Source organism: Sardina pilchardus, chromosome 24 (genome assembly GCF_963854185.1).
Source record: "Sardina pilchardus chromosome 24, fSarPil1.1, whole genome shotgun sequence".
NCBI lineage: Eukaryota > Metazoa > Chordata > Actinopteri > Clupeiformes > Clupeidae > Sardina > Sardina pilchardus.
In genome coordinates this window covers 25,830,663-25,847,409 of record NC_085017.1, presented here as the reverse complement: position 1 = coordinate 25,847,409, position 16,747 = coordinate 25,830,663, and the positions used below count along the sequence as shown (strand labels likewise).

Sequence of the window (16,747 nt, the reverse complement as noted above, 5' to 3'; positions counted from 1 at the left end):
AGCTACAATGAGTTTATTTATGCAACTTATGATTCTACTGATTGGTGGAAACAGGCTTTTCAGTGAAAATGAATCACAGAGTGATGAACAACAATGTAAACTCCATGATTATCTAATTTTTGGTCCCTACATTGTAACTGAAGTAAACTAGCGCCTTCCATATTTATTATAAGTTGAGTTGAAAAGAGGAAAAAACATTATATTGCTTTATCATTGTCTCAAACTGAAAACAATGAGGGAAATCCAACCTGGAAAGGAAGCACATTTATGAGAAATAAGTGTTTGCTAACACATGCCTCAATTAGGATATACTTCCGCCTTTTGTTGCTCTTCTCTGTAGACTTAAAGTTTGAGCATAACAAAGGGGGATTTGAGACTATTCACCTTCCTACATGATCTCTCCAAACCATCCAGATTCCTCCTCTCTTGTGCCGTAGAACTCAACCCACATAGAACTCGGAACTCACCCCACAGGTTGCCATGACTTATTTTTCCATTCAGTCAAGTAAGGTTTATGTTGATCTGGAAATGTTTTGGATAAATGACTTGCTGGATGGTCTAATCACGACCCACATTTTTATTTAAAATGTCCAGGTATTGCATGAGGCTTACAATTGCACCCTGTAACAAGCCTTTGAGGAAAAATAGCCCCACACCCTCACAAACCCATGTAGAAATACTGTAGGGATCTTTTCAGTTTAGTCAATGTAACACCCATCTCAAACGTTTGTTACCACATGCTACATTTTCATTTACATTTTCTTTTCATTTGCACCTGCTGAACAATTATTTGTACATTAAAAAATACAAGTTTTTTCTTGGCCTGCCACGATTTTTTCCATAGAAAAGTTAAATGAAGTTAGTTTCTCTTTTTAAAACATACAGTATTTACCACGGGTGGGATAAGTGTGGAGGATGATGTGTTTTCAAGAATTCAACTCAGTTCAAGAACTAGATTAATTTACAACACACATTTCTTTAACAAAAGCACATCAAGCTTCAGTTTCAGTCAGTGACGCTTCATTTTGCATCATCACTGTATTTGACTTCAAGCATTTTCAACAAAACAGAATATTGATGAACAATATTAAATTACCACATTTTTTTACAATAAAACATGGCAAACAAGGCAGTGAGATCAATGTTAGAGAGTGATTGCACTTTTCATTGCACAGTTGTATATTAAACCATAACAAGGCTCAACAGTAATCAAAGGTGTGGGAACTTGTATGCTTGGACCACATTCAAAAGGTAAATAATTGCCAATGGCTCCCCATGTACAAATTCTCACATAAAAATGATGTAAACAAAATATTTGTGTACTTTATCCTTTGCAAATCCGGAATGTAACTGTTGCTTTGAAATTTAATTTAGTAAAATACTTCCCAGTGAAAAATTACATAATAAGAAATGTAATATAATATAAAAAGAAAAACAGTCTTGAAGTGGTTTTTTTTGCAGATTAAAATCATCTGTAAACATCATCAAAGTAAGGCCTTTGGAATATTTTCTTGCATTGATCAAATGGTCTGTAAAAACACACACACACACACACAAATCAAAAGCACACATTAATTCAGTGAGTGTGGTTGTGGCACCAAGTGAAGGGATTGTTATGAGTCACTGACACAGGAAGACTCCTCTTGCTCAGCGTGTGTCTCTGTAGGAACTGCCCAGCTCTGGATTTTTCCACTGCCAAAAAGAGTGAAGACGAGCGCTCCAAAGGCACTCACAGCTGCCGACACACAGAACACACTCCTCCAGCCCAGCAGGGTGTGCTGTGGAGAAGAACACAAGAGAAAGGGGATGGGACGAGTCAGAGGTAAAGACTGAGGATGCTCAATGAATCTCAATAGGCTCTTCCAGAGAATGTCTAATAAGGGGAGAAGGACCACTTGCTAAATACTTCCGCATGGTACTGCAACTAGAGGGCGATCGCGAGCAAGTGATGAATGGTAGCAATGGAGCTGAACCCCCCAATACCACATTTGTCTTTATATAATTTTTTCTCCTGAAATTGCATTAATGCATGCGATGCAGGATAACTTGACTTGACAATTAGCTGACCAATGAAATTTTCAATATGTGTTGTTATTCCTAAAAACCCTTTCAAAGTTTTCATGTCACGTGACACAAAAGCGAACCACTTTACGGCCATAGACCTAAAAGAAGGTTCAGCTTCACGACGGTCGTCGTAATCGGTCGCAGCGCCCCTAGCGGAATTTCAACAGATTGCAGAAACAATCCGGTACAATGGAGTTAATAGGAAGTGGACCGGCTCTCCCTAAAGGGGCTCTGGCTCTTCTCAACATCTCTCCTCGGTCCTTGGTCCTCCAGCTCGTTCCAACTAATCTATAAAGAATGATGGGGGGGCAACAATGGGATTGTGAAAAAGAAGACCTCTCCTTTTCCCCTTCGAGAAACTTTTTGACTCTGCCTTGGGCAAACACAGACTTTGCACACACATGCACTAGTTTCATGTTCATTGTTGTGTATGTGTATGTAGTCTGTGTAAGCTTTTGATTTTAACTGTGGCGTTAATGGTACAGCCCCCTTCCCCCACACACACGTCCTATAGTGGTTCAGTCCAACACTAATTAGTTAATGGCCTAGCCTATTTAAGGCAGGTGTATTTGACACCAGAGGAGACACACACGGGAGACAGGGAAGCCGCATGGAAGAGGTGGAGGTCCTGGATTAAGGGAAGTCTTGACGTTATTTGAAGCGTAAAATGTTAACCCTTGCTTGCTGTGAAGCAAAGGGGAGAGTTGGTCCATAGTTTTGCAATGTTGCCTTGTTTGGACCTGTTGCTCAGAAAGTTGCCTAGTTTGTTGCCTAGTTTGTTGCCTAGAAGAAGTGTTGCCTAGTGTCTGGAACCCTGATGATCATGCCTGGACTCTGACCCGATTGTGATTCCCTCATCTGCCCGTCATTGGAAATAAAAGGATATTTTGTCTTGTACTGCTATCTCCTGCTATCTCCTTCCCTCAACACCACCACATCCAGTGTTGTACCTCCCACAACGTGGGGTGGCCGCCTCGGTCCCTCACAGGGATAGTCTATCCAGTGTTCTTTATAGATCAGTGGGAACGAGCCGGGGGACCGAGGAGAGGCGTTGAAGAGCCTATACCCCCCCCCCCCCTAAAGTCTAAGCCTTGAATCCCCAGACTTAACCAACACCAGCTGGTAAGTGATTGAGTTTGAGGAGGTTGTGAGGGCTCAAAAGGATATTAGCGGGAATGGAACACGTCACGTTAAATGATAGAGACCAGGTTGCATACTATTTCCATTTTCCTTTTGTAGCAGTTTTATGACATGTTTACTGAGTTTCCAGGCTTCCCCTACAGTTAAACCTTTGTTTCACATGACTGAGCTATGAATTGATGGTAATTCCTTAAGATAAAGTCTGTGGAAACGCCAGCTTACAGAAAGGGCTAAAAAAGTCTGCGATCAAGCCTTCATGCACAGCATGTTTTGACAGTGGGACAGTCCTAAGCCCTCACAAACCCTGCAACAGTCCTCAAAGTCTTTGAGGGTCAACACTCAACAGTGAGATTGGGTCGTTTCAAATCAGGTTTTATCAGGTAAGGTCTTCCTTACAAAGATAACAACGAACATGCATTTTCAATGATTGGATCACAGTCACAAAAAAACATGCCCACATTACAAATTTGACAAGTGTCCTGGATTCATTTACATCAAACTGTAATCATCTAGAACCCAAGCCAGAGGTTGTCAGGGTGAATTTAGCTCACATTAAATTATGTGTGAATGCAATTGTGTTTGCTTCACATGTGACTCTGAGCACTAGATTTGCTGTCATCACAGGTACATGAGATCTGTTGATGCTGATCCATGCAGTGTGTTAAATAGCTTCATAGTTAGCTACAAACATGACAAACAGGGGACACGGGACAGTGACCATTGCAGATATTGCGATTGCTAATAAATCTTACATCTTTGGCCAGATGACCCACAGCGATGGGTGCGAGGACTCCTGGAATGGTCCCAAATGTGTTGGTGATCCCTAGCAGCATTCCCGCATAGCTGGAGAGAGAGACAACGTAAGTGTGAGGGGAAATTGGACATTAAGAGATGGACAGACTGAGTGAAGCACACAAGCACACAGGCACCACTGGTAGTGCACAGAAGTTTGTACTTGGTCAGATACACTGGCGCGCGCTCCCATACACACACACATTCACACTGGCAGCGCACACAAGTTTGTACACACAAATAAACATACAGTAATTTCCTGCATATAAGCCGCATTGTGTATAAGCCGCAGGTCAGTGTTTTATGCAAGTTAAAAGAAACAAAACCATATTAACACCATATTAATCGCCCCCCTGTATTAACCTCATAGCTGAAGAAATTTTGCAAAATCAATTAATAAGCCGCGGCTAATAGTCGGGAAATTACGGGTACTTTGACACACACACACAGACAAACAATGGGTACACACACTGTAAACATCTAGACATGCTTAATATGACAGATGCATTATGGCACAAGTATACTTGTCTTGAGTCTTAATTATTTACAGTTTGACTATTGTAAAAAAAACGTGTACTAAAGTACTTAAAGAGGAAGAGGCACAGTTCAGTTCACACAACCCATGTCCGTTTGCCTTTAACAAATGGAAGTAGGTCAAAATACGAGGTTCAAAGTTCAACAATACAGAAATGTCCTCTGTGATCTCATTGGAGATAAAATCACTGACATAGGAGTCCTTTCCAGTAAGAGAGGCTATTAATATATTGAGAATTCGCCATCAGGGCTAGCAAATGTCCAAGACTATGATCCCAAAGAAATGTCTCTGTCTTCCTTTAGTTCCACTAGTTAAGTGGCATCCCCAGAGCAGTATTTATGGCTCAGGACCACAGCAACACCACTGAGTTTGATCTCTGGGAAGCCCACATGCTGTAGTGAGCATCCCCTACCTCTGCTTCAGCTGCTCTACCGTGTCTGCTGGTAGATGAGGAATTCCAAGAAAAGTTGTTTGGGACTGCTTGCTAAAGGCTGTTTACATGTCGTGACAGTGCGTCTTCAGCTGTGCTTTACATGCGCCTTTCACTATAGACCAGGATTTTCTTGGTCAGTGGCATGATGATTTTTAGAGGGTGTAAGAGACAACGATTTTTGGATCACGTGCCAGACCACACCTTCTGCCACACACCTCCTGGGCGCAAGGTTTAATAAAAGTGGAGCACATGGCGCATTTGCACCGCGTTTCTGATCACCAAAATAGAGCCCCAAATGTGTCTTGTCTAAAGTAACAGTTTACTGGAATGAGTCTGGTTCTGATTCACTGGCATCTGCTGGCCAGCCCCTGATCTGCTAAAATGCCCCTGGTTAGCAATTCAGGATTTTCCACATCTGATTTCAGCGTGACATGCTGCTGAAAGGGCGGTTGGACACACAGGAGCAAGGTAGGAGGGTAGGAGGGCAGGAGGGTTCAATACCAGTGGGCGATTTGATACTGAACTCTTGTGTTACTGGACTTTGTACAGAGACCAATTGTGGAGGAGGGGTCAATCTGGGACGCCAGATAACACTGTGGTTGAGCCTTCTGGAGGTGTCCTGGGCCTAATTCAGTGAAACGCCAATGAAGTAAGATGCCTGCTTGATAACCCCACTGAAATGAAATGCTCTCGAAGGCTGTTCTGTTGGTGATGTTTTTGTTAGTGATTTTGGTTTTGACCGTAAATAAGCTTGGTTGTTGATATGTGAAATCCCCTACCTATAGCACTAGGGATTTAACATCTCCCCTGTACTGTGTATATTAGAAATTAGCAGCAAGCTAATAATAAGGTCTGGCTCCTCACCGTGGGGCTATGTCGATTTGGTTAATGAAGACTCCGGCTGCACTGACGCCGCCTAAGGTTGAGGAGATAGTCAGGAACGTCACAGCCAGCATACCACTGCATCCCACGAAGCCTACGGCAACCAGGAACGCAGCAGGCAACAGCAAACCTGTAGGGACATGCCAGAATTAATCACATGTATTTGGATGGTCTCAGAACTGTATGAAATGCAGCAGATTTGAGAGAATATAGAGCAATTTCCAGTTGTTGGTGATTTTTGTGTGTGTGTGTGTGTGTGTGTGTGTGTGTTTGTGTAAATGTGTGTATGTGTGCTGAAAACACAGGACAAAGGCACACAAGACTCACACAGCTGGGCAATCACATGTGCCTGAGTGTGAATCTAAATGTGATTATGAATAAATACAGGAATGCAATGCTGTGTGAACTGTAAGGGAACTTGACATGCCTATAACTGTGAAGATCTTGCGCACTGCCGTGGTGCTCAACAGCTCCCTCTCCAGGAGGAAGTCTGCTAGTACACCAGATAGAACAGAGAACAGCCAGCCTCCCAGATAAGGCAATGCCGAGAGGAAAGAGTTCTGTTTGGAAGGGAAAAAATAAACACAACAGTAGAGTGATACAATATTACAACATCCTACTTCACAAACAAACACACATACATACATACATACATACATACAGTAAATACATACATACATACAAATGAACAAACACACACATACATACAGTACATAGCTTCACATTACTCACCTGTCGCAGGTCAAAGTGCAGCACCGTGTCCATATATGTAGGTAAAGAGGTCAGAAGGGTGTAGTAGGACCAGTTGGCACACATCTGAGACACAATAATGGCCCACAGCGGCACAGACATCAACATGGGCAGCAGAGGCACACTCCATCCATGGGCACCTCCCTGAGAGGGACACAAATGGGGAAACACACATTAAATGGATAATGAGAGACAGGGGCAGAATAAAACAGACTGATAAGATAAAGAGAGACCGATAACAGAGAGAGAGAGAGGTGGTAAAGCTGGAGATAAAAAAAAAAGAGATGGAAAATTTGGAAACCAAGAAGATAAATAGAGGAAGACATTTGGAATAATATATGGATAAGATAACAATAGAAAGAAAGATAAAAAGAAGGGAAAGGGAGATGGACAGGAGGAGGACAGAGACGAAGGAAGATAGCGGTAGTACCTGAGAGCCTATGGACTGGGTAATGTAGTTTTTCTCAAGCTCACTGATCCGAGAGTGTGTCTGAGGGTCATCAGACACCAGGAGGAACCAGAAAATAGCCCAGACACACCCAGCACCTCCTAGACCACAGAAAACAGTCAATGTGAGATGCCATATGTTGGGACAGCTGTAGAAAACAGTTGGCAGACCCATAAGGTGAGTACATCTGTGGATGATGTGTATTTGCTGGTGTTTAAACTGCAGCAGTAGTGTGCAGAACAGTTGAGTGTGTATAGTGATGTTCCACCTAAGTTACAGTAAAATCAATGCAGATAGAAGCCCTCATTTACGAATTGTACGAATGTACAAACAGGCAGTCGAAAGTTACATGTATCTCCACGCAAAGGTTGACATTTATCCATCTGGATGTGAGTAGTGGCTGTGCTCAAATCCCTCAAATCTCATATCAAGTATCAACTTATGTATCCAAGTTTTTGAGTAGAGTAAATGCAAAGATTGGAAAGTGTTAGTGTTACATTCAATTGAAAATCGTTTATTGAGCAAAAGACTTTTCCTGCACATTTGTAGCATACTTTATATAATGTAGCCTGCTATGTTGACACATGGATTGGGATACCCACCCATCAACTGGACAGAAATACTTCCATTGATGAAAATTAGTTTATTTTGAAAAGCGTGTTTTGTTTTCTTGCTCATAGTCTGCCACCTCCCTGTCAATGTTCAAAAAGCACCTGAAAACACACCTCTTCTCTCTGACCTACCCCTCTTAGCCCCCCACCCCCTCCCACCCTCCCCACTCCTACTCTTGTTAAGCGACCTTGAGTATCTTGAAAGGCGCTATATAAATGTAATTTATTATTATTATTATTATTATTATAAAAGAATATGCTGTCCTCCAGGGAGAAATGACGTGTCATATGGTTTTGCAACGATTGCATGTGGTAGTAGGAGGACATAATGCACTCTCTCTGTGGTATGGTCTGCTACACTTCCCTGTACTTTCTCAACTTCCTTCGTTGCTACTTTTCTGACAGCCAAAATTAAATGGATCAACTGTACTTGCAATGTTACTTTGTCTATCATGAGGTCAGAAGAACAATTTCTTTTAAATGTACTGTATTATGCACCTGCATTTTGCAAATTCTAGTGGTGAGGCCTCTAAAATTAGATGTTTATATGGTCGTCATATTTGAATTAAGCTTGTTTTCAGCCACCACATTGACCAACGCTTATTCATTCTTACGCTGGAACTGGAGGGATATTAACGTTTCATGAATCATATGTAGATGTAGTAAGATCATTTCTGAGCTCAGATCTGCACTGGTTTCTACGGTTGGTTGATTGATAAATGAGGATCAGTGTGTGTAAAGACGTCTGCATGTGGTCGTGGTGTAGAGTTTGTGTTTCTCACCACAGCAGTAGAAGACAGCGGGCCAGCCCAGCGCTTGGCAGATGAAGCCGGTGAGGGGCAGCGCCACAAACGCCCCAAAGCTCGCCCCCGCACCTGAAAAGGTCATGAGCCGTGACCTCTCCAACGGGGGCGCCCAGCGCGCCCACATGGCCATCATGGCAGGAAATGTCACGCCCTACAGCAGAACAGCCACATGTCAACAGACCTTCCTCCTCCCCACATCACTTAACCTCACCTATCTCATCTAATGAAACAATGAATCACATGGATAATGTGGTTTATGAGGTACTATACATTACTTCCGGATACATGGAACAGAAGTATAAATGTTCATGACAGTTATGAGGATGAAAAACTATTTTATTTCTATATACTAATAATTAGTGCATATTAATAGGTATAAACAGTTTGTAGTATACAAATGTAAGGATTAGTCTGATTACAATAGCACTGACAAAATGTAGCAAGTGACAAATAAGACATTGCATTTTTTAAGATACCTTTACCACTTTACAGGATAGGATGAGGCAGTGGGAAAAACATAAGGTCGCACACCACAGAAATGCACGTTCCCGACTAACCTCTCCAAATCCCTCAAGTGCTCTGAGAGCGAACAGCCAGGAGGCCCCCATCTCCGCCGCCAGTGGGGTCAGCAGGGGTCAGAACCGCCGTGCCCAGCACAGAACCGCCGTGCCCAGCACGCCGCCCCCCAGAAACGCGCTGCCCCCAAAGCGCCCCGCCAGGTACCCGCCAGGGATCTGGGTCAACAGGTAGCCAAAGAAAAAGGCCCCCAGCAACATGCCCTGGGTCTCCGAGTCCCACATAAACTGAGGGGTCTGACAGCAGAGGCGATGGGAGAAGCAGAGGAGAACAAATACAGAGGTACAAGGATGGAGGGAGAGAAAGAGAGAGAGAGAGAGAGAGAGAGAACAAGGAGGTGAGAAGGGCACAGAGAAACTTTGCAGTGAAAATATACATGTTTGACACATTTGCATGTTAATGAAAATCTTGAATATGAAAACACACTTTCCCTCTATGTGAGAGTGTGTGTGCATTTTTTGAGATCTTATCTGTGCATATCTAATAGAGTGTATCTCTCTCTCTATATATATATATATATATGTGTGTGTGTGTGTGTGTGTGTGTGTGTGTGTTTCTTACCCCGTCTGGCTGGTCTAGGGGTTGTGTGCTGTTATCTTTGGGTGTGGGTCTAGGGCATTCCGGAACAACAGTGTGGTTTAATAAAGGCTGAGGATTGGTGTTGTTAACCATGGCTACCATGGCAACACTGAGATTGACACGGAGGCCGTAGACAACAGCGAATCCGAAGAACATGAGGATGGCCAGATTACACCTCACTGAGCAGCACTGAGGAGCTGACAGACACAGATACAAAACCCACAATCATATTCAGATAACAAAATGTGTCACTGATCCACACAAGCTGTAACATGCCCTAAAACCATCAGTTAAACAAGATAAGGACACACATATTGTACAAACAGCAGAACAACACAAACACAAACACACACACAAATATGATAGCACAGCTATATAACTAAACAGTAATTGCACACATTGACAGTAACTAAACAGTAATTATACACTTTATTGTCACTGTGCAGAGTATAAGTATAAAGACAACAAGATTTGAAGGTTTGCGTCTAACCAGAATTGCAAAAAAGCAGAAAGCGCAACAAAGTATAGACAGGTGGTCCATAGACAGGATAATAAATATAGTTCAGTGTAGACAGTAGTATACAGTTGGTTCACAGCTATGTGCAGCGTGGTAACAAAACCACTGTATTGTAGCAAAAGTAACATTATAAGAGTAGTAAGAATATGTGTATGTGCAGGATGAATAGTATGAAGAGCAGTAGAATATGCCTATGTAAGTAAGTAAAATTACAGTAAGGACATTTATAAATAAATATAACAGGTGGGAGAGTAGGGTAGGATCATTAACACAATTTCAGCTATTCTTCAACATGGAGTGATCCCCTTAACACCACTTGACACTTATCACTTAATGAGTTACATTACCGGATCAGGTTCAACCAGGTGTGCTGTACCTGCTTTGAGTTCAGTCAGCTGCCCATTGCCTGTCAGCAAAGGTGTGTTCTCATCGGATTTGTCCTCCGGGGCAGAGTTTATAGAGTAGCCACCGCTTGATGCCATAGCAACTTCTCCGGTCGACTATTGTGTCCACAAGAAGGTCAGTGAACCATTGTGCCCCTGAAATCTGAGGGGAAAAAAATCTTGATCATCAAAAATGAAAGATTAACACACTTTATAACCACTCCGTTTATAGTCACTCCATGTAGTCTGGTGGCTGAGACGTTAATGGTTCTCTTTATTTTTCGAAATATTGAGTTCTTCTTGTACAAAGGGTGAAGATAATGTAGCAAACCAAATCCATGCTTTTATCAGTTGGTATACACGTGCATGAGCCAGAGCACAAACATGTCATATCACTGATGGGGTCGATGAAAATATGGAAAAAAGAGAGAACTGTCTCTGGTGAAATCAGAGGTGTACTAACCAACTGGGATGGACAGTCAGATCTAGCCACTGGATCATGTGTGTTAGCCTGGCTTGAAGATTGCTGATTCAGATATGAAACTGCAAAGACTTACAAATTACAGTGCACATGGTGAGGGTCATAAGGGGCAATGGGGACTTCCAGTGCTTGTGTAGCAGTGTTGAGACAACCTCTGTTACACTTGGTTAAATATATTCTTATTAACCCCCCAAAGGATTAATCAGAATTGTAAATGTGTAGAATTGTGAGTTGTGCAGGGTAGGCTATACTGTTTTACAGCTTTGTTCTGCAGCAGAATAGATATATTTATTTACCTGTCTGAATCTATATTTTATCTGAATCACACTGTCCAACAGACTGCTTACAATGTAGAAGTGGTGTAAAATAGTTCAAGTTTAGCCTAACACTTGTTTTGGAAGAGAAGAAATGTATTTTTGCGAAACTGTGAATAGGCCTACAATAATAGAAAACCACGTCTCATCTACTGAGAGAAGACTGGGAGAAATCCATGGCTGCATTTCTAAAATGTGATGACTCAGTTTTAGCTGTAGTGGACTTAAGTCCCATCTGGCATAGGTCCACCTGCAGTTCTGTTTAGTTAGCAGAACATCCTTGTTGTCCTTATCCAACTATCCTTCGAGTCACTCATTGTTGTATAGCCTACTCCTTATTGCATCCGAAATCAAATGTGTATGATCACACGACATTATAGGCAGACTAACTAGCCATAGCCTAGTATATAATATAGTCTAGCCTATACAATGAAATAGTTTGTGGGATGAACCCCCGAATGAGCCAAACGGACAGCTCCAGAAACCAGTTCCCCGGTAGACTAATTGATCCCCGATAGACTAACAGTAGGCTACTGATTGTAGTGTAGATTGCTATGTTTAGATAGATAGGAGAATAGATTCGGCTACACGAGAAGATCATACTCACCCGTGTAAACATAGAGATCAACATTTCGGACGTCCTGTTCTGAGGATGATCTTCTTCGAAAGGCACGGTTGTTGAACCTTGGCTGGCATGCCGATCGAATTGTCAAATGTATTCTTTCTGTATGAAAAACAATCCATGAGAAATCGTGCCGTTTATTTATTTAAGTGTTATCTTTTTAGATCTCTGTTACATTTAGAAATGAAGAAGCAATACCATCAGTGCCATCGCTGTCCAGCACGGCAAGTCAACCGGACGCAAGCTGTTTTTGTTTGGAGTCTGTCACGTGACATATGTGCCTGGAATGGTAGTAGAGTTCTAAAACATGTGCATAAACCATAGGCATAAGCTTGTTTCAGGGCACTGGAAGGAACGTTGGATTTATAGATCATACGCTGTCTAGCCAGTAACATTTCCTTGTTCATCTGATGTCATGTGACCAATGCAGAAGTGGCTTGCAGTATCGGTCACAAGATAATTGGGGATTTTAGAACCTGCGTGACTTCTGTTCTGTCTCTTCCACTAGAACGCTTAAATAAAACCCAGTCGCAGACAGTACTGGTATTACTGAGGTAGGTTATAGTAGATAAGTAGATATTTGAGCTGTAGTTTTTGACTGTGATGGTTTCACTTTCTGCATAACGTTAGCTAGCTAAGTTATCTGGCTGGCCTCTACAAAACTGTATGTATATAGTTATTGATCTGATTGACAGTATTTCAAATATATGAGACGGGGAACTGGTGTTTCGAAATATAAAGGTCAACAGTCAGTTGTCTTGTTGAGGTTCCCTTGCGCATTAACTTCCTTCCTCTTCCTTATGCTCACATGATGCTAGCATTTGATGTCCTAATAATAGGTCCTTCTAACCAATAACTCCCTGTTATGTCTCTGGTGGATGTTACTCAGACCATTTTTGAAGAATGGCCATCTCAGCATTCCCGATGTTGGTTGGTACAGCTCTCCTACTTCTGCTATCATCGTCCAGCTTAGCCAAGGACTCCAACGCCACTGTGCCACTGGTGATCTGGCATGGCATGGGTGAGACAAGGGGGAGGGGGGAGGGGGACTTATGTCTTATGTCTTATGTCTTACATTAGCCTACTTACATGTCTATTATAATATTTCTTAATTATGGTCTTCCTAGTAGGGGGGGGGGGGGGCGGGGACTTAGTTACATGTCTTCCATGTCTTGCATGACTTACATGTCTTCATAGGAGTACCCCCAGCAGCCACAGACGTGTGACATGCAAGCCACACAAAAATATTTCTTAATTATGTTCTGGTCATAGAAGATGAACCTGCATACTTCTGCATGGGGATAGCCAGTGCGTCCAGTGTGAATGTCTCTTTCATAAGTCATATCTCTTTGTATTGATAAGTTCAGTGGTTATGTGTGCTTTACCTGGAGCCACATTTTCATTCCCTGAGATAGTGTTTGCATGTACTGAGCCAAGTTGATTAATCTCAGCCTGCGACTCCACTCACAGCTCATGTAGCAGGCAGAACTGTGGACCTCTGTCAGTTGAGTTCATAGTGAGTGGACTTGACTCTAAAATCCCTGGACTTCTAGACTAATATCACACCTGGTTTTGGTATGTGGGACAGGACACTAGTGATGAGTGAAGTGTTATTGAGCATTTGCTCACTGTTACATCCATTCACATTTCTAACTGACTTCCATCTCTGACCTGTGAAAAGGTGACAACTGCTGCAACCCACTCAGCATGGGTTCCATTAAGAAGATGGTGGAGCGGGAGGTGTCAGGCATCTACGTGATCTCCCTCATGATCGGGAAGTCGGTTATACAGGTACCATAGCTCTTTGTGGAGAAAGGCCTCACTGCACAGTCGCACACATAACACAACCCTAAACTTATTCAGAAGCATTCCAAGACACTAAACTCTGCACTTGATATGCTGGTGACACAGTTACTAAACGTACAGACTGAAATAGCACAGGCAATATGTCATGCACTCACTGCAAAGACCGCGCACAGATTCACACATGCAATACTGGCTAGACCACCACCACCACCTGTGAACTGATTCACACAGCGAGGAAACACGATGGGCTGTGAAAACAAGCACATGAAAGGTTCACTTTCATAGCGTAAATGTTACAATGATGCCTCTGAATGAAAAAAAGTTTTGTATTGCCCATCACATGTGAAAGGTTGTGTGGTTCATTCATGGCCATGATGAACTCAAGAATACCATTGGAACAGCATGGTCTACAGGTAGCCATGTAGCCATCACTGTATCTCTCACAACACAAAGTCATATTTTAAAAATTCTCGCACACAGATTGTTGTTTGTCAGGAAAGGCTGAAATATGAACAAAATATTATGTTTGAGGTAGGTGAGGAGTCTAGTAGCACATAAAGTAAATTTTCCTTTCAATTCCCCTAGGACACAGAAAATGGCTTCTTCATGGATGTGAACGAGCAGGTGGCATTTGTATGTGACCAACTGGCTCAGGACCCCAAACTGAAGGATGGCTACAACGCCATGGGCTTCTCTCAGGGAGGGCAGTTCCTGTGAGTATCCTATCCTGCAGTCTGTGCCACATGGAAACAAACGTGCACTTACCGTTATGAGCTGACGCATTCATTCTTTCTCTCTAATACGCACACACACACACACACACACACACACAAACACATTACTCTCATTAATATTAGCAAACGTATCTGTCTGTCTCAGGAGGGCAGTGGCCCAGAGATGTCCGTCTCCTCCCATGAAGAACCTGATCTCAGTGGGAGGGCAGCAACAGGGTAAGTTCACAGTGACCACACCGTTTACGCAAAACATACTCCGCTCTCTCTTCCTCTCTCTTCCGCTCCTTGTTCTGCCTTTCAGTGTTGCTCTGATGCCCCCTGCTGTCCTGTGTTTGTCAGGAGTCTATGGTCTTCCTCGATGCCCAGGGGAGACCTCCCACCTCTGTGACTGGATCCGCAAGCAGCTCAACTCTGGGGCCTATACAGACCTTGTGCAGAAACAGTGAGTGTGTGTGTTTGTCTGTTTTTAAAAACAAGCAAACAAACCAATATTGAAATAGTAGGTTTGTATGTGGTCATACCTAATACTGCCTATATGTGTACTCATACTCGGTGTAAGTGCACACACACACACACAGACACACACATCATAACATTGAGAAACTTTGAATGTGGAGGCAAACACGTTACAGTGCATGTGTTTGTTTTCAGTTTAGTGCAGGCTCAATACTGGCACGACCCTCTCAGTGATGACCTCTATAAGAAACACAGTCTCTTCCTTGCCGACATCAACCAGGAGAGGGTGAGTCGCTGGTTCTTACCTTGACCCCGCTTTCTAAGCTCCATACTGTGGCATGTAACATCACACGGTTCCATTACTCCTCTCAGGTGCTGAATGAGACCTACAAGAAGAACCTGATGGCTCTGGAGAAATTTGTCATGGTCAAGTTCCTGAAGGACTCCGTAGTGGACCCAGTGGTCACTGAGGTAGTTAGCTCAGCTAGTAGTGTTAACAAACTAATGAGCTTGTTTTGTCTGACTTAAAGGTTTTACCGTAATTTCCCCAACTATTAGCCGTGGCTTATACATTGATTTTGCTAAATGTCTTCAGCTATGAGGCAGTTAATATGACATTGATATGGTTTTGTTTCTTTTAACTTGCATAATAAAACACTGCCCTGCGGCTTGTACACAATGTGGCTAATCCACCGGAAATTACTGTATATGTGGTCATGTGTCACCCTCTCAGTGTGTGTATGTGTGTATGCTAATCGACGCTTGACTTTGCAGTGGTTTGGATTCCTAAAGACAGGCCAAGCTGTGGAGACCGAGACTCTACAGGAGAGTGCACTTTATACGGAGGTCAGCTGTCACACTGACACACACACACACACACACACACATACACACACACACACACACTCATAGCACACTGACACACACACGCCCATAGTTTTCTAATGCTAACACATGCTGTACACAGATCCACACTTAGAGCCTGCCTCGAAACACACAACCTAATCACACTCTCTCTCACACACACACACTCTCAGAGCCTGCCTCAAAACACACAACTTTCCTAATCAACACACACACACACACACACACTCACTATACACACTCACTATACACACTTTACACAGTAGTGTATGATTAAAGCACTTGGTGAGATACTCACAGGCTTCTTTTGTCGTTGCTGTCAGGACCGTCTCGGGCTGGCACAGATGGAGAAGGATGGGAAGCTGGTGTTCCTGGAGAGCGATGGAGACCACCTGCAGTTCACCGACGAGTGGTTCAAAGCCAAAATCCTACCCTACCTGCTCTGAACCCACTCATATATATATGCTCACGCACACACACGCACGCACACATACATCTCTTGCTGTCATAAGACTCCAGTTGCCAGTTGCACATTCTGATTCTCACTCTCAGTGAACGAGTGACTTTAAGTTCGATCTTTTACGTCTCTATACGTGACTCCTGTTACCAGCGGTATGCACACTATACAGGTTTTAATTGCACTGAATCCTAGCCAAGAGTTTGGGGTCTGCTCTGTTAATTTGCTGGGCTCCCAACAATCATGTTGTTTCTTAATTGATATACTCAACTAAGCTAACATGTTGATTATGCTAGCATTATTTTTATGGTAATGAAATTCTTTGCGGGAAATGTATTTTCTTCTAATAAATTACCCTGACTCCTAGTTCTTAAGAGCCACATGTGAGTGTTTAATTTTGGGTTGACTTTTAATGGAAATTGGGTCATAAGAGTGTATGGGTGAACTCTGACTCCTGCAAATTGAAAGCTTTCACACTAGACACAGCGCACACATTT

General features: G+C 42.8%; 2 protein-coding genes across 2 annotated transcripts; one reads left to right on the top strand and one right to left on the bottom strand.

Moving 5' to 3' along the window:
* Positions 1-562: 562 nt before the first annotated feature.
* Positions 563-12,257, bottom strand: si:ch1073-513e17.1 (sialin). Its single transcript, XM_062529304.1, is given in 12 exon segments — positions 563-1,778; positions 3,957-4,047; positions 5,829-5,976; positions 6,274-6,406; positions 6,579-6,740; positions 7,027-7,145; positions 8,438-8,612; positions 9,019-9,273; positions 9,599-9,813; positions 10,510-10,679; positions 11,919-12,035; positions 12,132-12,257. Coding segments are annotated over 10 exon segments (1,569 nt in total). The 5' UTR covers positions 10,616-10,679; positions 11,919-12,035; positions 12,132-12,257; the 3' UTR covers positions 563-1,613.
* A 95-nt stretch (positions 12,258-12,352) lies between these two features.
* On the top strand, positions 12,353-16,616 carry ppt1 (palmitoyl-protein thioesterase 1 (ceroid-lipofuscinosis, neuronal 1, infantile)). The gene is made up of 10 exons (XM_062528791.1): positions 12,353-12,487; positions 12,823-12,954; positions 13,615-13,724; positions 14,325-14,452; positions 14,619-14,689; positions 14,813-14,915; positions 15,125-15,215; positions 15,302-15,400; positions 15,704-15,775; positions 16,117-16,616. Exons 2-10 carry the CDS (start codon positions 12,837-12,839, stop codon positions 16,237-16,239), a joined length of 915 nt encoding a protein of 304 aa, XP_062384775.1. The 5' UTR covers positions 12,353-12,487; positions 12,823-12,836; the 3' UTR covers positions 16,240-16,616.
* The last annotated feature ends 131 nt before the right edge of the window (positions 16,617-16,747 follow it).